This window comes from Lethenteron reissneri, chromosome 26 (assembly GCF_015708825.2).
Source record: "Lethenteron reissneri isolate LAM-NWPU_2019-01 chromosome 26, ASM1570882v1, whole genome shotgun sequence".
NCBI lineage: Eukaryota > Metazoa > Chordata > Hyperoartia > Petromyzontiformes > Petromyzontidae > Lethenteron > Lethenteron reissneri.
The window spans coordinates 2,468,707-2,496,109 of NC_083804.1; the positions used below are offsets into that span (position 1 = coordinate 2,468,707).

Here is a 27,403-nt window from a genome sequence, read left to right on the forward strand (position 1 = left end):
TTTTATTATTATTATTATTATCATTATCGCGATCGCTATATCGCCACGAAAACATCTCTTATTTAATGACATGTGATAAAAAAAATGAACGGTTTCTTTCATTATTTTGTATCTATGCAACGTTTAAACAAATCGCAAAGCTAAAATGAGTGCAAGACATCATTGGGTTCAGTAGCCGCACCTATCTCCCAGCATCCTCAGCACGTCAACATGGGATATTCTGTTGATAAATGTTCTTAATTAGCATGTGCATTCAATTCCTTTCCGTTATTGCAGTAGCAGATATCAGCAAAGTAATATTCATCAGAACACTGAAAGAAGAAAAATAATTATTATATCAATCCATAATAGAGGTTTTTGGGTTAGTTCGCGTAAGTATATAAATGTGTTGTTAAAACCCGCCACCACCCGACACAGCCAACTAATAAGGGTTGTCACATAAACAGAACGTGCTAATTCGTCACTAGTATAGCCATTTGTAAATGTTGTGGCTTGGCTCTCCAACACACCGGTGTGCTGTACTAGTGACGAATTGGCACGTTCTGTTTACGTAACAACCCTTACGAGTTGGCTGTGTCGGGTGGTGGCGGGTTTTAACGACACATTTATATATTTACACGATCTAACCCAAAAAACCTCTATTATGGATGATATTGGTCGCGAAAGCCTACGTGTTATACTAAATAAATGTTACAAAAATATGTGTATAATAACACATGTTCGAAGTTGCAGTGTTTCTACTGGTTATTCTTAACTATAATATCGTAAAATTTCGATTTAAAGCTTTCGTGACTGCAGGGATTCATTTTCTTGGTTCTTTCCCTTCTACGTGACTTTACCGAAAGAACCAAATATATAATATCGTTAATGTGATTGCTGTTATTGCATCGCTAACTTTAAGCAACAGTGGCCGTAACGATCATTTACACTCTGAATGCTCCCGGTGCTACAGAGCCTCTCTCCCGTTTTATTCTTTGGTTCTTTCGGTAAAGTCACGTATAAAGATAAAATAATGAATTAAATTAAATACTAGCATACGACGTTTCGATTGCAACACAAGCAATCATCATCAGGTATAAATTAAATAGAAACACAAATCTAGTATACTTAGAAATGTAATGTAATACAACAGAGAGTCGGATAACATAACAGTCAACACCCTCTCTGGTTGTTATCCGACTCTCTGTTGTATTACATTACATTTCTAAGTATACTAGATTTGTGTTTCTATTTAATTTATACATGATGATGATTGCTTGTGTTGCAATCGAAACGTCGTATGCTAGTATTTAATTTAATTTATTATTTTATCTTTATACGTGACTTTACCGAAAGAACCAAAGAATAATTCCTGCAGTCACGAAAGCTCCAAATTAAGTTTTCTCTCCCGTGTGCGTCGCTGATACCGCTGTACTAAGAGCAAGGGGCAAGTACCAAGAGTACCAAGAGTATCACAAGTACCAAGAGCAATTAGTAACAGAGTATCATTTCTCTATTTTTTTTTCAGTGCTGTGAAAGGTTAATCTGGGAATGGCTTTGGATAGTGGGCGTGAACTACATGGACCCAATCATATCTTTTGGGTGGGTGCTACACCATTGTAAGGTACTCTTTGTCCTGAGCAGTGCGAAATTTATTCGGACAACTACGAACATTAATTGGACGTCGCATGTAATGCGTTTGAAGTCATTAGAGAGGTATTTTTGGGGGTTAGATCGCGTAAGTATTAATGTGTCGTTCACCCACCACCACCCGACACGACCAATTACGTAAACTAAACGTGCCTCGGGAGAAACCTCACCATTTGGCCGTGTCGGGTGGTAGCGGGCTAATGACACATTTACACATAAGCGATCTAAGCCAAAAAAAAAACACTCTATTATGAATAATAATGTTCGCGAAAGCGTTTGGATATATTGCGCGATTCACTTAAACTGCGATGCGAGTTTGTGCAGTCAGATTGAAAGCTGCGAGTAGTTGAAGTCACGTGATGTCGGTGTACCCCCAGAGGTTACGAATGAAATAGATACCCCAAGAGGAACTGGCCAAACATATCGAGCAAGACGACTGATAATGTTTTGAGATTGCCTGATGCTTTACTTGGGTAAACATTTTTGAAGATGATATTGTTTTGTTGGTCTCTATCTATTTTTTTTATTTTTATTTTACTTTTATTAATTTTAATTTTTTACCTACGTGACTTTACCGAAAAAAACCTAAGAATATGGTCTCTATCTGTCCAGGCATATAGCTGGAATGTATTTGTTTCCTGTACTATTTAGCATCACCTTTGCCCAAATAGTTTCGTGAGGTACAGATGGGGTACAGATGCAATTAGATGCTGATTAATTACCACTTGCTGTCTTGGGGCGGTTTACCCTGTTATGTGTTCCGATGACCTGGTGATAATCGCTCATTGTGATAGTGAGTTCAAGAACCTATCGCTCCGAATTCTACCTCAAGGTCGATATTGACTGGGTTAAGGTTGTCTGGGCGTATAATCAGTTTAAATTAGTTAGACATTCAGGCATGCTGTGTGTGCTGGATGCTCTTATTGTCATGACTTCAACAGTTTACCCACGAAAGCCTCACCGATTCTCATAACACTTTAGCAGGAGCATCCAAGTTATCGCAGTAGGGGTTGATGAATGCTCTGTATGAATATCGTAACTTATGGTCCCATTTATATCTCTATAAAGAAGGCTTCTTTAAGCAGAGAGCACATTCGTGATACTACTAAAACTAAGTTTAGTGGGAAATGTATTGAATAAATTTTTAGCTTTATTTGTCAAGCTACTGCTGGATAAAGGCCTCCCCATGCTGTGTTGATCACGAGGGGTGTTTGACCATACTTCACCACGCTGGTCATTGCGGGTTCGTAAAGAAATGAGGGGTGTCCATGACCTGTTCAGATGTCACTCGTCACTGATGTTGAAGTCCCGCGATATAATTAGTATATTAATCTATATTTTTTAATATGCGCCCATGAAATAGCGACATATCCTGGGTAATAATAACAATGCAATTGCCGCAATGTTAAAGCGTTGTAGCGGAGGACATAATGTGCCGTCCTTTTCGCAATCGTATTCCAATTGCGCCGTTGGCATCACGAGGACGAGGGGACGCGGTGGGTCTCACAGAGCAGGGCTCGCGGTGTCGTCGACACGCTCCTGAGATGCTTCAAGTGACCTCTATTTCTTCTTCTTGGTTCTTTCGGTAAAGTCACGTAGAAGGGAAGTAATAAAATAATAAAAATAAAACATAATAAAATAATTCTCACGACGTTTCGGCCACAACGCAAGCAGCCGTCCTCACCTGAGGACGGCTGCTTGCCTGAGGACGGCTGCTTGCATTGTGGCCGAAACTACGTGAGAATTATTTTATTATGTTTTATTTTTATTATTTTATTACTTCCCTTCTACGTGACTTTACCGAAAGAACCGAGAAGATGAATCCCTGCAGTCACGAAAGCTTTAAATCGAAATTTGACCTCTATTTATCCAGACACTAGCAGGCACACACATTTCCCCCCCTCTCCCCTCCCCAACACTCGTGCGTCGCAGAAATGTTTGATGTTGCGTGGCAATGGATTTGACGTTTTTAAATTCTCATTGCTGGAATTTAGCCAAAAAGTTTTTTTTTTCTAAAACCCTATATTTTATTGGGGTATTGATCACAGGGCTAACACTATCAACTCACTCCATTTGAGACTCGCGTTTAACCATGGATGGCTGTCTGGATTAGAATCGAGGATCTCAGCAGTTCCAGTTGAGCGATCTGACCCCTCAGGTGTCTGGCCAACTCACATTATGTTTGTGCGTACGGATGGTGAACTTCTCTCGCACCGTACGTAGCCAACCGTCCTAATCGGAGGTGCGGGGGAAGGACAACAAACTAAACACAAAACGCAGCTCTGCTTGTGTGTATCAGCCAGCCGTAACATTTGGCTTGCTTTCATTAGCATTTTTTCTCACGACTGTCCGGTTCGAAGTTTTCATGGCAGGGTTCATTTAGCTCATTCACAGCATAGTTTAGAACACCGGTTAACAGCAGTTTATTGGCAGATGCATGTGTACTCCCCGCACCTCCGATTAGCACGGTTGGCTATTTGCGGTGCGAAAGAAGTTCAACACACATACGTGCTTACCTGCACGCTCATAAAAGTTTGTTTGCTAAATTCAGGAGTGTGTGAATTCGGTTCAAACTCAACCTACCCCTTTTTGTGTGACTGGATTTAAAGTCAATAGCTATAACATGGAACAGAGATCGTGTTTAGTGTTTTCCTTGTGACACTTGGAGAGTGGGGCCACACTCGAGCTGCCCTCGTGATACGTGCGGCACAACGTGCTACGGAATCGGAGGTTTCCCCTTTGCCAACGCAACGGGAATATTATCGTCATAGGTTCCACTGCGTTGGAGATTGGCAGACAACAAGAAGAATTCTGAGCCCGTTCGGCAAGTGCAGAAATGCAGAATTAATTGAAAGGTGATTGCTAATGAGAGGAATTCTACGAACCATGCGAATAATGAAAAGTTTTTTCGGAAAAAACGCCATCATTTATCAGTGTAGCAAGGATACTGTGAGCTTTGCCTCATGAATCACATCTGTAGCTGGTAAGTTTAGAGGTTTGATTCCCCCGCATTTAGGGTTACACAATGCACCCACCATGAAGCAGAGGAGATGAGATTCATGTTTTAATTAGTAAACTTTGGACAAAACAAAGGAACGTATTATGCATACGGTATCTTACATAAGCATCATTATTGTGCAAATTTTACCAACATTAAAAGTGAAATACTCCATTAACAATTTAAATGGAATGTGTCCATATTTAATTTTAATTAAAGACAATTTGATGAATGACCTTTGATAGCAGATATCATTAAATGAATTAATCTTTCCTGTCGCTTGTCATACGAATGTCACAGTATTAAATTTGTTTGATTAACAAAAAGTGAGGTTAAAGCATAATTGAAGTATATTTATATTTGTCGAGATTTGTTTTGCCACGTGGTGGTGGTGACTTTATGCCGACATATCCTTGTCATGAACCCTCAACCACCCGACAAGATTGTCACGTTTACAGATGTATTAAGTATTCGTGGCCAGTGTGTTGATGATGAGACTGTGGCCGATAAAGCTCCTCCTCGCTGGAGGCTTTAAGACTTAAGACTGAATAAAATGAACACCAATGAACGGCGAGGTTTCTCTCTCTCCCAACAGCTTTGAGCTTCGTCGGTGCTTGAGAATCTTCCCTGACGTCACCAACTGTCGCTACGTGGGGGGTCACTCCCTCTCCTTTGTCATTCTGGCATGGATACTTTTTCATACGTGAATGATCTCAAGCAACTTCGAATTGTCTCAAACAACTTCGAGGAGATCCATGTCACTGTACTTCAACGGGACTTGCTACTGCAATGGGCTACTTTTAATGTGTTAGTTATATCAATGGTTTTTGTCTTCGAAGAAGTCCTGTGAGCTTCATCCACCTGTGAGCTGTATCGATTAGAATTTGATCAGTACATTGTCCACGTATAAATGTCTTTGTCAACGTGACTATCTTGTCAGGTGGTGTAGGGTCAATGACTTTGGAAAAAACCATGTGTATATATAAAACCTCTGTATAGAAACATTCTTCAGTTTAACACTTATTATTTTCTTCAATTAAATATCTATGTAAATCCCGTTTTTTCCGAGAAGATTTTTAAGAAACTACTTTCACATATATAAACACATTTTGTCAGACAAGTGCCTTTTTTGTGTTTTCCTATATCCATATACTTATTTTCAGAAAATGATATATCAAATTGCATAGCAATGATCCCTGCTGGCTTCAAAATGAATGTAGATGTACACAATTCCTCATCTTTTTCTCACTGCATTAGTGCCAGGGTGAGGCACGAGCTGACCTGAGGTAAGGACATGGTAGATTGATGCCTCTTGATGGTCCTGATCTTTTATAATAATAATAATTTTAATTTATAAAGCGCTCCCTTAAACAATCGTTCTCAGGCCGCTATGCATGGAAAGGCGGAAATAGTTTAGCATCAACCAAGGAAAGAACAAGAAGTGAGAAAGACGTTTAAAAATAACGAGAGAGAGAGAGGCAGCCATTGCAAACAGATACGTCTTTAGTCGAGAGAATTTTTTATATATTTTTCAACAATCTTTGTAACCATTCTCTTTCTTTTTCCATCTTGCCTTTGTCTATCCTGGCTTCCGCACTCTAGCCTGTCGGGGTGCCCCATTGCAGCTGCAGAAAAACTCGCCAAAACCCACCACGTGAAGCAGCAGCCCAGCAGCGAGGGCCTCAAATCCAGCCCGCGGTCCGACCGCGTCCTCAGGTAACGCTCGTCGCATTTGCCGGGTTTGCCTCACGGATTTTACAAACAACGTGTCCCTCCCTCTGCCGCTCCGACTGGCTCTGGGGCACTGCCTCCCATCCACCAGACTTAAGAGCGTTCCCTTTCGCCTCTGCCCTTGCCTGTCTACCTCACTCAAATTGATTAATCGACGTTTATACAGGGTATGTGTGTATATATATAAAACTTTAGATATTTACCCCGCAGTTTTTCCCCCTACGTGCACGTCTCACTGCTTTGTATCATAAGGCACAGTTTGCATTTAGATGCCATATAAATCCAGATTTGTGTTTACTATTTACGCGATATTTCCTCTGTGTGTGTTAATTGACGCTCGAGACACCCTCACAAATGAGGTGTTCCATCTCAAGGTGTTATCCTGGTGAAATATTTTAACTAAAGTTGTTTTATTTGCATTCATAGTTACAACAAGTCCATTGATTACCGCAGATGTTGTGTTTGTTTGTTTACATACTCATTACTTTATTTACAAATTTACACTTGTATTGTTGATTAACAGTTACCAACACTTATATACCTCTGAGGAAATGATTGACAAAGCAACACATTTCTTGCAGGGAAAGTTTTCAGTCCTTCAACTAACTTTCGTTGTTGCTCAGCTAAGAAGTAGGCGCTAATGCAATTGAGCCACTGAGCGTCGTGACCGGACTACGGTTCCTCGCACACCCCCAAGTTGATTAAATTTTGTAAACTTGGCAGAGTGCATGAGAATGTAGATGCAATTAAGCACGCACACCTTAAGCAGCACAATTATCTAATTAGCGTGACCTTCAAAGCGTGACATCATGCACAATTGGGCACAGGTAACATCTGGCTGTAGCTTGAGTAATTCTAAGTTAATAGTACACATTAGTGAACAGGCACACATTAGTCTTGAATCTTTAATTGCAAAAAATTATATATGGGTAATTGCTGTAACCGGCCTTTTGTGATGGAACTATGCACCATTTGATGCATGATTTATTGGAGTTGGTCGTGAAAAAATTGAGTTGGCCATATTATAGCAAAGTGGATTGGTGGTGATGTAGTTAGCGCACAGTGTGCTTGATTCCCAGCCACAGTTAACGTGACGACTGATATCTGAACCGGTCCTTGACCCAACGCCCTTTACGAACACGCACTCCACCAGCGTGGTGAAGTATGGTCAAACAATCATCGTGGTGGAGGTCTTCATCCGACGTTTTTTTTTTTAAGATTGGCTCTAAATTATTACGTAACTGTTGCAATATTTCGCACAAATCTCTAAACGTTAAATTGACTTAAGCTCAATCAACTGGACACTTCAGACCCCCAGAGGATGGCAAGGCAGAAGTGATGTTCCCGCTCTACGCTGCCCTGCATGACATGCAAGCGTTAGAGAACTTTGTGGGTGGATCATTGGTCACCGGGCATGTGAAAAATGTGGAGTGATGTGGAGTAGCCTATTGACAGCTACATCGTGACGACACTGGCCAAGAGAAGTCGTATTATTCGTATTCTTCTTGTTGTCGTGTGGCTGCTGATGTATATGCAGAGCAACAACTACAATCTCACATCCAGGTGGTCGCCGTGGTGTCTCCTTTATATTTGTGGATCGGGCATTGCAATACATCTTAACCATCGTCATCACCATCATCATCAAGTGGAAACTGCCAAAACGATGAATAGGAAATGGAGAAGTGTGATGGCCATCTTCGTTGATTTAGTGGCACGGGGCAGCAGAAGACAAAACTCACTTGGCTGGGCTCACCCACCACGGCCGAGGCTCTGCGTGGATGCTGCGTGAGGCGACTGGCGCGTCACCTGTTGAAACCGCAGCTGCCTAACGTCAGAATCTAAATATGTGTATTTATACTGCACGGGTCAGAACGTTACAACAACAAACAGTACAGAAACAACGATAGGAGTGCAACGTACAGGAATGGTAAACAAATCACAAAAAAAATGTTTTTTATTTTACCAGGTAAAGCCCACTGAGCTACTAGCTTCTTTTTCAGAAGCGACCTGGCCACAAATGATAGCTCAACGAAGTGGCTTACACTGATTATCTTGATCGCACGCAAACCATAAACCCTCAGCATTGTTTCCCAGGCTACAGCTTGACAATCTCACAATCACCACCCACGTTGGATACCTGTGTTGCATGCGGTCCTGAACAATATGGTGAGCTAAGATATTTTTAAACAAGTTAAATTATCAGTACAGCACTCTTGACTTACCATTGGCACTTATGCAGACAGCAGCAGTTTCATTTCAAGCCGAGCAGCACTCGTTCAAAATTAGCACGGTCATGTACGTACGTATGTTGAACTTCTATTCACACCAAACGTAGCCAATGGTGCTAATTGGAGGGGCGGGGGAGTCGGGGGGGAGGGATATTTGAGAGATTCTCACAGCTTTGGCTCGCTCCTCGCTCACTCGTGGGACATTCTCATGTTTTTCTCGACTTGCAATTGCGTCAAATTACTGTTGTGTTTGCATCCCTCTTCTGGTGCTTCACCTGAAAGAGTTGCCCCGGGTCCACACAATCTCACCTAAAGGAGCAGCCCTGCAATTTTGCTTCCTCACTCCACTGCTGCTGGAAGGGCCTCCGACTCGAGCGAACGCCGCCAAAGCGAATGCCAGTCTACCCGTCCACGTGTGCCCAGACGCGTTAGAAGAGACGGGCATACCCACACTTTACCCCACCACACGTGACCTGCTGACCGACTAAATGTGGTGGGACACATTTATACTGACAGGGGGGCAGAGGTGGTGGGGGGGGGGGCTAAATAGAGAGTGGTTTAGAGCCTCACTTTGAGGTTTAGCTTTTTAGATGAGTTTATTTTGTCGAGAACTCGAGAGACTAGGATACTCTGATTTGCAAGAGCGACCTAGAGCGACCTGGGGCATTCGCCTGCCAGTAGGGTGCCCATGACACAGCACACGAAGGCCTACTCTTACGGACGACGTCAGGGTACATTTAACAACCACCGTGAGTGGAGCAAACGGCGCGTGTTATCATTCGTGATTGTTACACCCCACCGCAGTATTAATCGGGTGTTGGGGGGGGTCACCGGACTCGAGCCGTGACCCTCTGCCAGCTCTGGGCCCATGTCACTGCCCGTGGGGGCATTCGTGGGAAGTCGTCGAAACGAGAAATAAATGTACGAGCGGTGTGGCTGTCAGCAGACATCACGGGAAGCTGCCTCACACGTGACAGTCGTTCTGCAAGAGCTCGTCCGCCTCGCGCCGTTGTGAGAATGACCATTGTTTTGTTTCCCCTCCACCGCCCCCCTCCAATCACAGGCCCATGTGCTATGTTAAGCAACTGGACATCCCAGGCTATGGTGAGAGGACTAACGTGTCACCCGTGACACCTCGCTCGAACCTTACCAAGGAGTTGGAGAAGTACTCGGAGAGTGTGTATGAATATCCAACGTTCGACGTGCCCGATTTTGGAAAGTGTGCCGTACTATCCAAGGGACCCGAGCGGGAGTCTTCACCTCTGACCTACACAGGTGAGTCGCGGATTCTTCGCTTCACATATGTCACTGCACCGCTCACTCTGGCCCTGCAACTGCAGTTGCTCAAATATGGCGATGCTATGATATAGCCTATGTATGTTGAACCTCTGTCGCACCGTACGTAGCCAATCATCTAATCAGAAGTCCAAATATCAGATCCACCATAAGGCTATGAACCGACAGCAGAATACTCAGAGAGAGTGTTTTAAATATTTCATGAAGACATGAGAGATATCATCCACTTATTCTCTATTAGCTGACTGTAAAAATACGACCTACAGAAGTTTTATCAGGTGATTGACAAAAGGATGCAAACTATTATTTTACGATTGTTGGTGGCATAAAAAAAATGACATTGGATTCAAACTCAACACCAAACGTAATCGAACTTGGAGGCCCGAGTTCGACGCCCGCTCACGGCCAACACCAGTAACAATTATTTGAAACGGTCCTGGGCCTCCCTTAGGTCGATTCAGCCTCAAATGAGTACCTCGCTGCGATGTGTTCAAGCATCGCCACTGGGGCGACAGAGGCGGCCGGACTTGGCGCTGGTCACCCACGCCCCTCGTGTGCCATGCCGGCCTTCATAGGTCCTACGGCACTTGCTCCAAAATTTCTGTTGAGGCTACACGGGATACCGTCGTCTGTTATCCGCGTGCGCAGGTGACCACTACGTAAAACCGCTGGCTTCGTGCAGCCCGGCGGACAGCGGCTACCCGCCGAGCTGCAGCCAGCCGGCCAGCTTCGACTACATTCACGACGACGAGGCGGCCCACATGGCCGCGACAGCCATCATCAACCTGTCCACGCGCTGCTGGGAATCGCCGCAGCCGCTCTTCAGCCGCAGCCAAGAGCTCACACCCACGCAAGTACGTCGCTAACACCTCCTCGGCCTAACGACCTTGCATCCCGCGGTGGCGGGATGTTAACCACCTCGCCTCTGTCCACCCAGCATGATAAAGTGGCTCACCACAGCTGTTTGATGAGCAGGTCGGATAGCTGTGGTGTGGCACCACGGTGGCGAGATGTTTACTCCCTTGCCTCATATACAGGACATCGTGGGTTCGATCCCGACCCTGACACCTGTATATTTCGAATTTGCATATTCTGCCCGTGGTCGCATGGATTTTTCTCCGGGTCCTCTGGTTTTTCCATCCAAATTTAGAAACATGCGTTTATAGTAGTTGGCTGCAATAAATTGCCACGTGGAAAACACGTTTTCGAGCTCGCATTTGTGGCCAGGTCGCATAGCTTATTGGGCCTTACTTGGTAAAATAAAAGTTAGTTTTTAGTTTATTTGGGTTAATGGCCCAATTTCAAGCAACTGCTGGATAAAGGTCTTTCCATAGCTGTGTCGGCCATTGGTTTTGTTTGACCATACTTAACACGTAGGCTTTCGCGACCAATATTATTCATAATATAGGTTTTTGGGTCAAATCTCTTGCGCAGAGTCAGCCGCTGGACATGGGCGAGAGAGGGAGCATGGAGCTCAGCTTGAGCCAGAACCGGGAGCTGGTCGGTGGAGGCGGTGGCGGTGGCAGCAGCTTGGTGGGCTCGCCGAGCCCGTACTCCCTGCACAGCCCTGGTGCCAGCCTCCTGGGCGGCGGGGGGCGCGCCTGCCTGCTGGCCGACGCTCACAACCCGTGGGACACCCCCGGGGACTACCCTCCCCACACGGGGAGGCCCATGGAGGCGGAGCCGCAGAAAGAGGTACACAGTCCGTTCTCCTGTGACGCGTCGTTGTAGCACGACACAAATCGGATGTAACGCGATGACTGTATTAGGGAATACGTTTTTTTTTATTAACGCGGATGCAAATTGGGTACAACGCGATCCAGTGAGCGGAACTACGTCGTGCGAGTAGGAATAAGCGGTCGTACGGCTGCCTTGGCGTAGCGTTGCACAAGGCGGGATGCTGCTGGATGCTTCTAGATGCTACCCACGCACCCTCGGTCTTTGTTCAGCCTGTGTACGCATCTCAGGTGTTATCGCGGGCTTTATAGGAGAACAGACTGTAATATAGCGACACCACTGAATGCACAAATGGAGAACTAAAAACTCTCCAGTAGTCTGCGACTTGTGGTCATCCAAAACAGAACGCACAACGTATAACGACACAATGGCTCGATCAACAAATATGAAGGAGACATCACAGCGATACACTCGGCTGCTCTTGACGCGGTTATCTGGCTTGACCACCTGAGTGTGAAATTGTGGTTGTTGCTCTGCATCTACATCAGCCGTACGAAAGAAGAATGCGCAGGATACACGGTTAGGGTGGAGTGGGGGGGGGGTGCGTGATGAATCAATTATAAATTAATCTTTCTGTGTTGTGTTAACTGTAGAGGAAAGTATACATACATTTAGAAATCATCATCTGCCATGATCCATCCACTGCTGGATGATGGCCTCCTAACTCAGATTGTGTTGCTCCATCCCGTTGGTAGACATGCTCTTGGATGCGTTGCAGTCTTTGGCTGCCACTCCGTCATTGTTCTCCGTCATTGTTCTCCGTCATTATTCTCCATCATTGTTCTCTGTTATTGTTCTCCGTCATTGTTCTCCGTCATTGTTCTCCGTCATTGTTCTCCGTCATTGTTCTCTGTTATTGTTCTCTGTCATTGTTCTCCGTCATTGTTCTCCATCATTGTTCTCCATTATTATTTTCCGTTATTATTCTCCGTTATTTTTCTCAATCATTGTTCTCCGTCATTGTTCTCCGTGATTGTTGTCCGTTATTGTTCTCGACCATCGTCCATCGTCCCTTCTAGCGACGTGTCCTGCCCAAGCCCGCCCATGTTTCTTAACAGTTTGGAGAACGTCATTAACCTGCGCGTTCTCCAAGCCACATGTTCCTCTCTCTCTCTCGACGTAATTCCAAGCGTGCATCCTTCCATGCTTGTATGTATTATAAGTTGTATGTATTTTGAACTCCTTTCGCACCGTACTTAGCCAACCGTGCTAATCGTAAGTGTAGGGGGAGGGACAACAATCGAGTGTCACTAAATGTTGCTGCTGCTCTATGACCACACCAGGTTGAAGACTTGCCAGATTTTATGGAGGAGAGGAGATATTCAAGAGAAATCAGCTTACGAGGACCCAAAGTCAAGAATGGTCATTGTAAAGATGGCAAGAAAGAGATTATTGCGTGAGTACCAAAGTTACCCTGGTCACAGAATTTGCCCGCTTTCACATCCAATAAAAAAAACTTGTGCAGAAATCACCTATAAAGGGGACAGGCCAAGTTGGCATTGCATAAGCTGTAGTTTTATTTCAAATTCTCCTCTATATTTGGATAAATTAAGTGTCCTACATATCAACAATCATGCAAATTGTATGGCCATTATCACACTCGGCATGACAAGCTCTCCATTGTTGAGCGCACTTCGATTGTCACACTCGGCTTGGCAAATATTGGTACCTGACTGAAAGCTTCGAGGCCTATAGACAGATGGGGATGTATTTTGACCAAATGAAGTCAAGGGTACTCTCTGGACTGACGATTTAACACAATGCTGGCATCACACCCGACTATTATGTATGTCATTCATATCGGAGAGTCTCATTACGCATTAACACGCAAAAAGACACCCATCTCCAAATTAGCCTAATAGACTCACAAAGCGCTGGTACCCTCTTAAGATAGGCACTAATAATAATAGTTTAGATTTATCACACACACAGCTTTCCCTCACTCTCGAAGAGAGAGAACAACTCAGAGCCACGAGGAACCAGAGACGTGCGTGGAGGCAGCCATGCGATGAGCAGGCGCCAACATTTACCCAAGCTCTGCGGCCCTCTATATATGTGGGAGGAAATCCGATGGCTCAGGAGAAAACCAATGCGTACGAGGGGGAAACACTCTATCCCATACGGACGGAATATGTGGAGTACACATTTGCTGCCCTGTATACTCCTGGCGAGCCAGGGCATAGCACCACGACACCCATGGAAAGGGAATTCCACAACATATTTGTGTGTTGATCCAACAACCATCGCCTCCACAGTGATGAATTACAGGTGTGCGCCACCACCACAAGATGGTGTTGCCAGGACAATTCCTGGCCACCTTTGTCTCACAAGCTATAACTTTGGCACAATGCACCAGGTCCTAATTATGAGTCTGAATCAACCAACAGGTGACTCAGACCAAGTTGAGATACCAGTGTTTACTAGTTTTACGCATGCCTAAAACTTGTACTGAATCATTTTAAACTGGCCGCTAGGAAGGCATGATAGGTTCAGCTCAGATTGTGTACCAATCAATTGTTCGTGCATACACTGAGGATGTCCTGCAGTCCCCAGTGAGGATCTGCTAGCTTCCTACAGGCCATGGAAACGTTGTGGCCCTTGGGCAGTAGGTTGCACACCCGGGAGGTTGCACACCCGGGTCCAGATGTTCCTTTGAAAGAGGGGGCACATTGAGGAAGGAGCGTGGAAAAGAGATGGCATCATCTTCGCTGAAAAGACCTGTCATTCTGCCACCTTTTGGCAGAATGGTGGGAAAATAGTGGCATTAATGTTGCTCGTCATTCATCCATTCCTCCATGCCTGCTTTCTGTGACAGCGCCTAACATAGAGGGAACATCGGTTAAGTCCAAAGGAGAGATTTGGTCCACTCACTGGATTGAGTCTGTGGAGCTTTGCGTGTTATCTCGTCAGATGCATAGGTTTCCTCCAAGTACTCCAAACACTCATAAACGGAATTGGTCAAGATCTCAACACTGGATTATCTTAAACAATAGTTTTTAGGCTTTCCTGGGTAAATACTAATTACTGTATACTTTAGCATACCTCGGTGTTCATACTACTTGTTGCGTGACCACATCGAGGAGAGATGATTGTAAGTAGGATCCAATACACACAAGGTCGCCAAGCTCCCTCACTATTTCACTGGATGAATAATTCTGCTAGAAACCTTAGCAACCTGTGCCTTGTCGTTTTACGTCTCCCCGGCAAAAGGCATTTACGCCAGTCACCTACATGGTTTTGGCTGGCTGTGTGAATCTTTAGCTATTTCAGAGTCCTTAGCTTAATCAACGGTGATGGAAATCAAATTTAGAAATGGTAGTTTTCAGCCCTCCTTATATGCGCATGCCCTTCTCTGAAGCGTACAGAAGCGCGCAAATGGAAGCACGTTTTCTGGAAATTTTGCATGTATCATTTGCCAAGGTCTTCGTTTCCTAAAGTCCTTGTCACGTGCACTCTTTGTCGGACCTTCATCTGATGCTTTGGGTGGCATTCAAAGTTCATGTAACAATGGTAGGACTCGCCCTGGGTTGTGGGCGCTGAGCAAAGCCACTTTACGTTGCACTGTGCACCTGTTTGTTGCACCTCACGGAGGCTGCCAACAGCTGGGCCCTCGGTCCGCGGCTTTAAGACATCAGCTAGCGAGCGCCTCCACATTCCTTGCTCAGCTGTGTCATCTTGAATCTAAGCTACGTGCCAGTGCAGCCTGCCTTCGTACATCAGAAAGTGTGGTTACCAGTTACCTGGTTTGTATCCACTGATTATTTCTAGGGCCCCTAGCAAAAAGCCGAGATGCTTGCTGGCAGCGTTCTAGTAAAACATTCAACTGTTCTCTTCTGTGTATGTAACTTTCAAACAGTTCATTACCAACTGAGAAAATGGCCTTGACCTGTACCCAAGAACAAGAGATGATTTGGCCAAGCAAGAATGAGCGAATTATACTTAGAAACGTACACGTATATCGACGCACAGATTCAAGTCTAAATGCCATTTTCTGGTGGTAGAATCATGTTTGTTTTTTGGCAGTTGCCCAACTCCAGGGTGTGATGGAAGTGGCCATGTCACTGGGAACTACGCATCACACAGGAGGCAAGTGGCACCTGTAGGGTACCCAACGTAATCCAACGGAGAAACCGAACAGCACAACCACCACCATCGTCATCGTCGTCGTCACACTCACTGTCGCCCACCCTCTCACTGTCCTATTGCCATATCATCATCATCATTCAAAATTGCAAACTGCATAATTTGCAAACTGCTGTGCATATTATATCGACTTGTTCATATGTTAACATTTTGGTGTTCTGGTTCAAATTTGATATCTGTGCATTTAAAACTGTCATGTTAATTAAATGACCAAGCAAACTAATAACGATTCTATGAGGAATGGGATGGATCCATCAGCCAACAAGCCAGATGTAGATTATTTCCAAATCCTACTTGATCCACTGTGCCCACAGCTAAATATGAGCACTTCTGATTCTCAGTATGATCACAAGAGTAATGAAGTCTATTAAAACTGTAACCTTAGTACTTTATACACATACAAATCTAGAATACTTTAATATGCAGCTAACATCTAAAACCACATATACCATGACATGATACTGTACACACATTGTACACAAACGCTCAAACACAGGTCATGGACATTGGTATTACATAAACAAACTTGTACCTTCATTTTTATATATATGGTATGGTCCCTCTTATTTATCATGAAGTAGGGTATGACTTTATAGTTATGTTTACACAATTCTAAGACAAGATACATTGCACTTGAATACTTTCTAATTATCCATGAGCAATGTTGGTGGTCCTGGTTTACTCTACACCACACCATAGGTGTGCTGGATATGGGGCAATGATAAGACCATGTACAATAAATTATTTAAAGACTGACATTAATATTTCACAGTCCCCCAAGGCTCATTATATTTATCGCGAGAGCTCACGATAATGTGCGATCGATACGAAGGACTCTCCTAGCCCAGTTCGGACATGCGAAGACACGGGTGAGACGAGACGATTTTATTTTTGTCCTGCCCTTCTTTGCAGACGAATGTGGGGAAAGCAAAGGGCCTTCAGTCTGTGCTCCTTGTGTGCTCAACGCGTCTTGTATTCATCAATACGACATCCCCCCCCACCCCCCCCCCCCCCGGCGAATTGCATCGCTCCGTCTCTACACATAATTAGCAAATACTCTCGCTCTCCGGAGACAAAGGTGGATGATCAGATGACAAGTTACAAACAGGCAGCTTCACAGTTGTTTTTTAAATAGCAAATGTGTGTTTAGTTATTTATTTCCAGTGCGTGGTGCGGTGGTGAGCTTAACCACGAATCCCAAAATACCCTTCCTGGGCACAGCTGGCAGCGCCGCCATTTTGTGAGTGGTGTTGCTGACTGACTCGATGGCGGCGGCCGCTTCTGTGGGGGGAGGGGGGGGTCTGGGCAGAAGCCAGGGGGGTCAGGGGGCAGGCAACGCCGGTTCAAGTGATGCACTGCATTTTTTATATCTTCGGGCAAAAGAAAATTGTGCAGTTGGAGAACGCCCTGTAGCAGAAGGAGATAATGCACCCTCACTTTTGCATGGGTTTGATTCCTGTTTAAGGAAAACAATTCAAGGTGTTATGTCTAACGCATTTAAATATTACTTAATACATTCAGCATTCATTAACGTCTGCTAAGCATTAATTCCATACTAAAGTTGTTTTTAATTGTAAATAAATTGTTAGCCCAAGTGTGTCATCCTTAGCCGTGATCTATTTACTGCTGGATGAAGGCCTCCCCAATCCACCACCACCATCACGGTCCTGTGATGCAGAAATCCACTTCGCTCCTCGCACCGGCTGATCCCAGTGCTCCATCTCCACAATGGTGCCCTCATGGGCTTGGTCTTTCTTTGGTAATTAGACTCGAGCCCATCTCGTTACCGTCTCGTCCAAGCCCTCTGACCGTAACAGTAAATATGGTGTCTCTAATTTGCATTTTCTGTCCGATCCATGGGTGTCTTTTTCCATCTCTCCGTGCAATACCATGCTTCTTTATGCACTTCCCAGCTTTTGTTACATTTTCTTCGCCAGTGCCCATTTTTCTACCAGTGATCTGATCCCTCTGTTTTGCACAATACAATGCGATACAACTTATCATACGTATAGGCAACTGCATCTCAATACGCTGTACAGAAAGTCGGACCTCTGGATCACAGGTTACACAGGGAGAAATATATGTTTAATACAAAGACACAGTTCCCCCGTATAGCCTTATCAGACTGTTGGGGAAAGTGCTGTTAGCAAGCACCTATGATGGATGGCACAGCACACGAGGGGGTGGGTGGCCAGAACACACACAAACGCACGTCTTATATACATACAATAATTGTGGCCAGTGATGGACAAAAGAGACCATATAATTTTTCATCCTAAACTTAAACGGCAGTAGTAGGCAGTCAGCAGCATGGATGGTTGAGGAGAGAACATTCTAGATTATAGAGCAGCAGCAGAGAGTGACCTCTGACTGAGCAGAGGTCATCTCAGGGTTTCAAGAAGAGGCTCTGATTGCAAGAGTGGAGATCACACCCGGCCGGGATAGGGGTAGAAGTGAAGGCAGTGAGAGCGGTCTTGTAGTCGATTTATACCACTGGATTGAGAGCCATCGAAGGGAAATGAGGATTGGGGTGATGCGGTCTTGATTACGAGCACGGGTGAGGAGTCTTGATGGACTTGAGGCCATAGATGAGAGCGTTGCGGCTCAACGCAGTCGCTGGGGAAAAGAAGTGGAGGATGCGGGAGTTGTTTTGTGTAGGTAGGAGGTACGGCATCCTACACACCTGAGGGATGTGGGAGGAGAGAGGAAGGAGGTCTTTGAATCAATGAGGACTCCAAGATGTTCTTCATTCATGTTTACTCTTTCCCCAATTCATCCCGTCCGTGACTATCAGCGTCGCGTCGCAAGACGAAGCGTGCGTTCAAAATCATCAGAAGGTGTTTTTATACTGAAGGAATCCGATGAGCTATAAAGCTATTTTGTCACAGATGTCCAGTCGGGGTGGGTAAGAACATTACAACCTATCGTGTTAGAGAACGGGCCACGGAAGCAGACAGACACGCTTACTAAAAGTATATTTTTATCAAGCCCCACTGAGTCTCAACACTATTTGCAGGAGGGTCCTGCAGTTAAAGGGCACTGGTATCTTGTGTGTTTCCCGATTAAGTTATACGCGAGTAATTTTTCAAGTTTGGTCATGTTGGACCATGACGCCAGCACACGATGGCTTACTACTTTTTTTCCAAAAGACGTCACGCGATCTGCAATGTTCACTGTAAAGCAGACGGCACGTATTGTATGGTTAATACGCCCGCACGATTAACCAGGACGGCCTCTCAGGTTCCAACCTTGAACCTCTGCAACAAGCTGGTATAAACTGAACCGTATGTCACCGCTCCGACATCATGGAGCTGCCTCTAAAAATCCCGTCAAGTCATCAGTGCCCCCCACATTCGAAGGCAGGACTTCCCCAGCCGCTCAGCATACGAGAGGAACATTCGCCACACGACAGTCAAAACTGATCTTTTAATTCGTTGAGCTGCAGTTGATCACATTTCAGCGGGGTACAGCATTTACGATGTGCCTGTGAAGTCGTTGACGCCTGGGCTGAGACCACCAATTCACCACACCTGAGCGACGATCCGGTTTAATCACGGGGCAAGCTGCCTGGATTCGAACCCAGGCCTCTCGGTGGCTGGCAGCTCTTGAGCCCTCTTGGGCGATGCGTGTTAAGCATCGCCCCCCAGTGTCCGCCTTCCGTAACGACTGCGGCTCCAAGCGAACGATGCCTGCCACCTTATCCGCGCTCGTGTTTGTCACCATTGGGCTCACGCGAGGAGGGTTGTCGTTAAAACCGTGGACATTATACATACGTGAGCGAACCCAATTAATTATGAATCTTGTGCGCGCCGCTTCACTATTTTAATGTCCCACCGTTGCAGGATTTACGTCGGGTAAAAAAACCACACGCACTGCAGCACTGCATCGTTTTACTGTAAACCTTAAGGTGAGGTAGTATATACCGTATTTATACAGATTACATTACAAGATAGACACTGTAATTGTGTGTATTACTTGAACATATTGCGTGTATATATATGAAGACACGTAACATACTCTTTAGGTCTTTAGGTAAAGTCACGTAGATAAAAAAAATATTTTTAAAAATCACGACGTTTCGATGGCAACACAATCAATCGTCTTCAGGTTATTATTTTTCTACCTACGCTGACTTTACGGAAAGACCCAAAACGTATGAATTCCTGCAGTCACGAAAGCTTTAAGTCAACACAGATAACACACGTATTAATCACATGTATTGTACATATAGAGACATACTTAACACATATACTCTTAACCACGAAGACAACACTCCTACAATTGAAACTAATTTTACCTGTGCCCCGGATTACCCAACTCTTCCCATGACGTGCCAGTTAACAATTGGGCTTTGTGGGTAAGAAGACACAGTCGTCACAAATGGGTTGCACTGCCTTGACAACATACTGTAATAAGAGGAATTATATCCAGTACACGCAACAATGACGGTGGCCAGATCTTTAAAAAAAAAGATCTCTGAGCTCACCAAATCCAGCCTCGGTTAATGTTTTAAAGCTGGTTTTAAACTGGTGCCAGGCCATCGTTTCACGAGCGAAGAGACAAAGACTCGGAGCATCGTTTGAAGACAGAGAAAGCAACATCGGCACAGCGTTATGCAGTCTATTGAATCTCGGGTTTGAGACTTAAAGATAACGCCAGGTTATCGATCTCGGGTTTGAGACCTACGCTGCCAGGGTCGGCTCGGGCTGGCCAAGAGGAACAGAGCCCCGGGTATGGGAACTCCATTCCCTCACGCCCTCCACAGCCAACCCCATTACTCACGAAGAGTCGAGGGGATGGAGTGTTTAATGGAATCAAGTACACCCAGGCAGGTGCTTTGTATTTGTGGGGATGCTGATAGCGAGGTCACACATTATCGTGACGTGATCCAGCAGCAGAGACTCCAACTCCTTTCTCAGTGGGCAGTAACTTACCAAGTTGCAAGGCATGCGCTAACAACTACACCACCGATCACTCCACATACAGCGTGTACATAAAAACGCGTACATACATGAAGACATGCACGTACATATAATTGTGCCCCACACATACTCGTGCTCAAGCGTAACTCTGAGTGGCGTAAGTGCCAAAAAGTCATCACACTTGCCCACCCTCCTTGTGAGCTGCAAGAGCATCCCCCTGTGTGGCTGGCCACAAAACGTCCTTGGATCCGCCAGGGATCTTGAAAATGGATCTGGATCCAGGAGATACCCAGCAAAGCCACAGATCTGGATCCATCCCATTCCTAACGATGTAATACGTCAGCCAAGATATAACATCAAAAGGATTCATGTTAATAAATACCCCTCAATGGGATTTTTTAAAAAGTAAACATAGATTACTTCAGCATCAGATACATTTTTGTCACCTATACAATAGCACAATTTTATATTTACGAATACTATACGACGATATTTCATAATGTAAAGGAGTATTTCAACTTTATGACTAGTTGTAATCGAAGCACAGATTTTTTTTCTTTTATACGTCTGTTAATGTTTCCCATCTGTTAATGTAGGGGCAAACTGCAATGGATATAGTAAACAATGTAGTTTTATTTACAGTCTCTCTGGCTGCCCACTGGCAGACAAGAACATCAGGAGCATTATCACCTCCAACACTCAAGAGTTAAAGTAAGTCTGTGGACCTTCTGTAATTGTTACATGTAATTCCACAGAGGGAAAGCAATAACACGTACCTTAATGGGCTATGCTGTGCCATTATATACACACCTCTGTCTGCGCTGCAGTGTTGTAATAATTTGTTGTATCTGAAACCTTTTTGCACAACGTAGGGGGATGCCCTCATCCAGTAATGCGATTGAAATGGGAATATGCGTTATATGTTATTAACAGATGTTATTAACGTATGTAACAACTTTATTTGCAACGTTATTTTCGGGGGTAGGTAATTGTAGTTATTTAAAGATGGGAATGTAGATTGTGGTGGTATATGTAACATGTAATGTTTTTTTTTCATTTTACTCAAAGATGAAACTCCTCTATATTATGGTTATAGCGACAACAATTTTCATCACTTGTACGAGTGTGTGTGTGTAAACGAACAGACCCACGTTGTTGATAGATCTCCAGCTACCAATATGCATCCTGAATGTTTAAGGCCATTCGCCAAAGCTAGAAAATCCACACTGGCACGCATGGCATTTGTTAGATACATCTTGAAGAAAAATCGCAACATAGCGAACATTGGCAGGAACAACGTGTTATGGCACTCATACTTGAGTAATCATGTCAGCATAATAATAAGGCATTTATACCATGCTCTTCATACGAGGCCCAGGCTAAAGCACCGTATATTATACACATCCTACACACTTTTATTCACACCGCACTCAACTGACAAATGCAAATTCACTCAGGTAATGCATTCAACCACTCATCGCACTTCTCGGAAACAATATGCTGATTAAACATTCCTTAATAAAGGGCCGTATTTTTGGGGGGCCTGACTCCAAACACGAGACATAGAGTTGCGTGACCGCAGTTCTAGAGGAAGAAGATGCGTCCGAAATATGAGAGCAAATTTGACCGAAGCGCTGTCATCAACAGGGGCCAGATGGGTTTGGCAGGGCTGTCAGGAGGTACGAGTTTTCTGATTGCAGTGCCTGAGATGGTCCGTACAGAGTGATGAGTTCAGTTAAATATTCATATACAAATCCATTTTAACGTCAAGATAGGTTGATGTGTTCTTTCACCGGAGGCAAATAAAGTTGCATAATTTGGCATTACGATCACATTTCCTGACTCAGCAAATGAGTCGAGCGACTTCATGTGGAACGTGTTTTAGTTGGTGCTGAGGTGAGTGAGCAAGACCGCAATTGTAACACAATTCAGTTGGGACATTAATCGGCTGGATGAACTCATGCGTTCATGGGGCATTTCTTCAGCTTTTCTATCAAGGAGTAACCTTTGGTTGGCAAATGCTACGTACACACGCAACGGTTTTGTAGGAGTATAGGATGTGATTTTGGATTCAGTGTTAACGAACATGATTTTGTGATCAATTTACAATTCATTTTCTACACAATAACGCTTTAAATATACAAACATTAAAAAAGATAACATCAAATCAATATATGTACCAGCTGTAAAAGCTGGTACAGACACTGCTGTATATTTGATTCATACTTCACTTGCAGCGATATTGCGAAGAAGCCTAATTAAGTGATTTATTTACAATCAAGTGATGTTTGTAATAGCTTAGAACTTATTAACTGTTCACCAAATGTGAACACTAAAATAGTGGTAAATGTCCCCTTTTTTTGGGTGCTTGTGGATAACGTTATGCATGCCTCCACCATCATCATCATCATCAACCGACCTCTGTTCCAGCAAGTCGCCGGGTCGGTCAGTCAGCGTGCAAAACTTCTCCACATTCCTTTATCTTCTCAGGTCTGCTCTTGTCGCATCATGGGACTGTGAGCCATGGTGACGGCTCGGTGAGGTCTTCATCTAGCAAGGGCATACATCATGGCTGATGTGATGATGGTCGATGATGACGATCATCATTATCATCACATCAGCTCCTCGCCAAACCACTTCATCAGTAGCGTGAGGGGGCCCTGAGATCACTGACGAGTCCGTCAGGGGCCACTCGTAGACATTGTACCACATGGCGCATCGCTGAGCACACCCATAGAGTAGGTTCATGATGATGAGCCACAGTTCGCGGGCTTTCAGATGCGCTTCTGCAGCTATCTGGAACGCTTTTCCTTCCAATATTAGGAAGCCACAGGAGCTATGCATTTTCAATCATCTAGATTGAAAACTAATTTCTTTAGAACTTGTTTTTGTGTTTAGTGTGTTGTCCTTGCCCCGCACCTCGGATTAGCACGCTTGGCTAGGTACGGTGCGAAATAAGTTCAACATACATACATACACAGTTGTCCTTTCAATATCAAGACTTTTTCAGTACAGCCCTGCTTGGGATGTCTGGCCAATTCCTTATTGAGTATTTCACACGTAGGGCATCCTCAGAATTAAAACATGCCTAAAGGGATTCATACTCTTTGTTTTTTTCGGTAAAGTCACGTAGGTAAAATAAATAAATAATTAGATTTAATTTTATCACGACGTTTCGGAGGCAACACAAGCGTCCGTCTTCAGGTGGAACCGTCACAGCAAAATTACTGTATCAAGTGGGAAAAAACCAAAGAGTATGAATCCTTGCAGTCACGAAAACTTCAAATCTAGAATTAATGCCTAAAGGGAGATAATTCAGTGTATCTGCACATACATGGCAGCGTCAAATTGGTGAACTGCCTCCTACGTGTGTCTCACAGATGGGTCCCTCAGGCATGCAAAAGAGAACACTCGATCCGCTAACCCCACCTCTCGACCACCGCATTGCAGGCGTCCGCTACCGTGGTCAACTCTCTCAATGGGCTGTCACATGGCTGAAGAACATCAAACAATTAAATAATTAAATAATACATTGGTGTCGATGGGGTCACAATGGCCAGAACGCCCGACGTAATGTGATATGTTTTGACTTCAAACTTTCGTGACTGCAGGAATTAATATTCTATGGTTCTTTCGGTAAAGTCACGTAGATAAAAATAAATAACAATAAAATAATAAAAATAAAGTGAATAAAAATATGACGACGTTTCGATCGCAACACAAGCGGTCGTCATCAGGAACAGGGAGGTTAGCCTCTGAAGGCAAGCTGCTTATAAAGGTTTAGAGATGGGCGGGGCAGCTAATGTTAATGTAGTAGAGGGCCCGACACCAACAGTCGGTCTACACCAATCAAAGAGCTGTTTATAAAGGTTTAGAGATGGGTGGGGCAGCTAATGTTAATGTAGGAGAGGGCCCGACACCAACAGTCGGTCTACACCAATTACATTCTTATAGAGAGAATGGCTCATTGAGCCATCTGGTCTCTTTTTTATTAGGACATCCAAGAAAGGTAGCATGCCATCTTTTTCTACCTCCATGGTGAATTTGATGACTGGGTGTATGGAATTTATGTGGTTGAGGAATTGGTTTAGAGCCGGTCGGCCATGTGGCCAGATGACAAACGTGTCATCTGCGTACCTCTTCCACAGGGATGGGCGTTGAGTGGATGCCTGAGTCGGACACCATCCAGGTATCCACTCTACGCCCGCCCCTGTAGAACGTCGTTATATTTTATTCACTTTATTTTTATTTCATTGTATTTTTTTCTATCTACGTGACTTTACCGAAAGAACCATAGAATAGTAATGTGATATGGTTAAGTAAAGGGCACTGATCCAGAGATATTGATCTCATTGGCCAATCAAGTGGCCAAACAATGGATATAAAATAATCATGAAAAACAATGGGGTTACACCTTCCTCTATAAGTCGGCAAACATGTAATGAATCCGGATGTCACAGCGATAGAAAAGACATTAAGCAAAATACGGCAATGAATAAACGACATTTATCTCAAAGAACTTACACCTGGTTAAATATAGCACATGGAGAAATGTTGCATCTTAATGGCGTGTCACAGTTAAAGGTTGTTCAGAAAGTATGAATCTCATCGTGCCTTTGCATGGTTAAAGATGATCTCTCAGGCCCGTGAAACGTTGATTCTCAGAGCGGCTGCGCCTGGTTAAAGCGCATCAAGAATGAATGCAACAGAATGGGATGTCATGGTTAAATAAAGGACATGAATAAATAATGTCATGGGCTCTGGTTAAATTGAGGACATAAAGAAGACGTGATTTTCAGTGAGGCTATTCCTGGTTCAGAAAGTCACATGAAGAATTAATGCATCAGAATGGGATTTCGTGGTGAAATAAAGGACATGAAGAACCCTCGTTCAATAAACAAGGTGTGCAAATAATATATCTGAAAGGGGTCACACGTTAAAGCACACACAGTACATTATAATAGGGTGGCAATGTTAAATTAAGAAATAATAAATATTAATGGGCTCTTAAATATAGGACATAAAGATAATAATCTTCTCAGTGGGCTCTCATCTGGTTAAATAAAGTGCATGAAGGCCGTTTTTGGAGCTAGGTTTAGGCATTAAGGTAAATATATTGCTATGAAGGTGCCACCCTCCCTTCGTAATAATCCAATGATGTGGCTCAATAATCAATGCCATTAATGAGTACAATTTATGTGCACATTACGAATTGATATTGTTTAGTATGTTTTGCGCGAATTACATTTTTGCTGATTGTTTCAGTATGTAGGTGTTGGTAGGAAGGGCTTTGTATTTAGAGTAATGATCCTCGTGCGGGATGGTGAGAAGGAGGTTCAGTTATACTGTGTTCACAGAGCAAGTTTGATGGACTACAGAACGCATGCTGATAGTGTAGAGAGAGAGGTCAGCATCAATGTTGAGTTGGAGGCAGGCGTAATGTCTGTGTTACCGCATGGGTGACAGAACTCGACTATTTCTGGGTGAAAATATTTTTTTTATTGTTTAAGAGCCACCTTTACAAACTAATGGAAGTGTAAATATGACCCCTGTGTTTGGTGGAATATCGATGTAATGATATAAAAAGGGGGTACAAAAATATGCACCAATTTACAAAGATGGAATCATCTGCTCGTATATTTATTTTCGTTTACAAGTTAACAATGTGGGGTGGCATCATCATTGTCCTGCTTTTATTATCTCTGTCCGCTTAAGGTGTCCGACCCCTGGCTGTGATGGCTCGGGGCACATCAGTGGCAACTATGCATCGCACAGAAGGTCAGTAGCTAACCCACATTTGTCATATTTAGTATGTAATATCTAAAGTGTTACATGTGCTGTTCGTTTCGTGTCGGTGAATGCGTAGCTACTTGCCGTCTTTTTTTTTACTTAATTGTCAGTCAGTATGTAGTACAATTTTAAGAACTAAAGTTACAGACATGTAGGAATGGGCAGAGTAAACATTTTCCACCACTTTCATTACCAACATTAGCCTCGATTTGAATCATCCATAAAGTGGTGTTTCTGAAACGACCCTTCTTTATTCTGAAGGCCCTATTTATGTATTACTTAGCAAACGCTGTTGTGCGTGATTTCACAGTCGGCAACATATACACAGCGTTGAAACAAAGTCCTCAGGCAGACGTCAGCTGGCATAGCCATGAAGTCACGTGGCAGCCCCTTCCTCCTCATGCCCCAGCACCTCACAGCCAGAGACAGCGAGCGCCCTTGTCCCCCCCAGCTCCGCACGTTCGCACAGCGGGCAGCTGTCCCAACGTAGGGCATAGAGGAGCTATGCCTGTATCATAGGGGACCTATGCCTATGCTATAGCCATAGGGGACCTATGCTCTGCTATAGACAAATAGTAAATGTTACATCCTCTGCTGAGAGTGCACATGATCCATAGATGGACATTAAAAATAAATCTTGTCTCAGCAGGGTGTATGGCTGACTAAAACTTTAAGTTTTAATGATCTTGGTAGCCATGAACTCAGCTGACCCAAAGCTATTCAAGTAATCAGAACATAGGCGAAGCAGATGTATCCCTTTAGAAGAGGTTATATGAGAGCTGTTGAGCCAGTGCCCACCTATGGATTGTGTACCAGGGTTCATGTCTAGTCGTGACCTCTGCATCCTAAATATGTTTACACAAGCAATCCCTTTTAAAACGAAGAGTATTGTGCCGTGTGGTGTTGTAATGCAGTCGGGCGGCACCGCG

At 44.1% G+C, this 27,403-nt stretch overlaps 1 protein-coding gene across 17 annotated transcripts in view; it reads left to right on the forward strand.

Moving 5' to 3' along the window:
* LOC133347466 (myelin transcription factor 1-like protein) overlaps window positions 1-27,403 on the forward strand; it is a 277,688-nt gene that overhangs the window by 228,534 nt on the left and 21,751 nt on the right. For 12 of the 17 annotated variants that reach the window (XM_061559746.1, XM_061559740.1, XM_061559744.1 and 9 more), the window contains 8 exons: window positions 6,230-6,343; window positions 9,650-9,861; window positions 10,531-10,736; window positions 11,317-11,577; window positions 12,903-13,015; window positions 15,643-15,705; window positions 21,327-21,395; window positions 26,400-26,462. In XM_061559746.1, the coding sequence (XP_061415730.1) occupies window positions 6,230-6,343; window positions 9,650-9,861; window positions 10,531-10,736; window positions 11,317-11,577; window positions 12,903-13,015; window positions 15,643-15,705; window positions 21,327-21,395; window positions 26,400-26,462 (1,101 nt within the window). The remainder of the gene's footprint in view (window positions 1-6,229; window positions 6,344-9,649; window positions 9,862-10,530; window positions 10,737-11,316; window positions 11,578-12,902; window positions 13,016-15,642; window positions 15,706-21,326; window positions 21,396-26,399; window positions 26,463-27,403) is intronic. The other 5 variants (XM_061559738.1, XM_061559741.1, XM_061559742.1 and 2 more) reach the window with 2 other exon arrangements.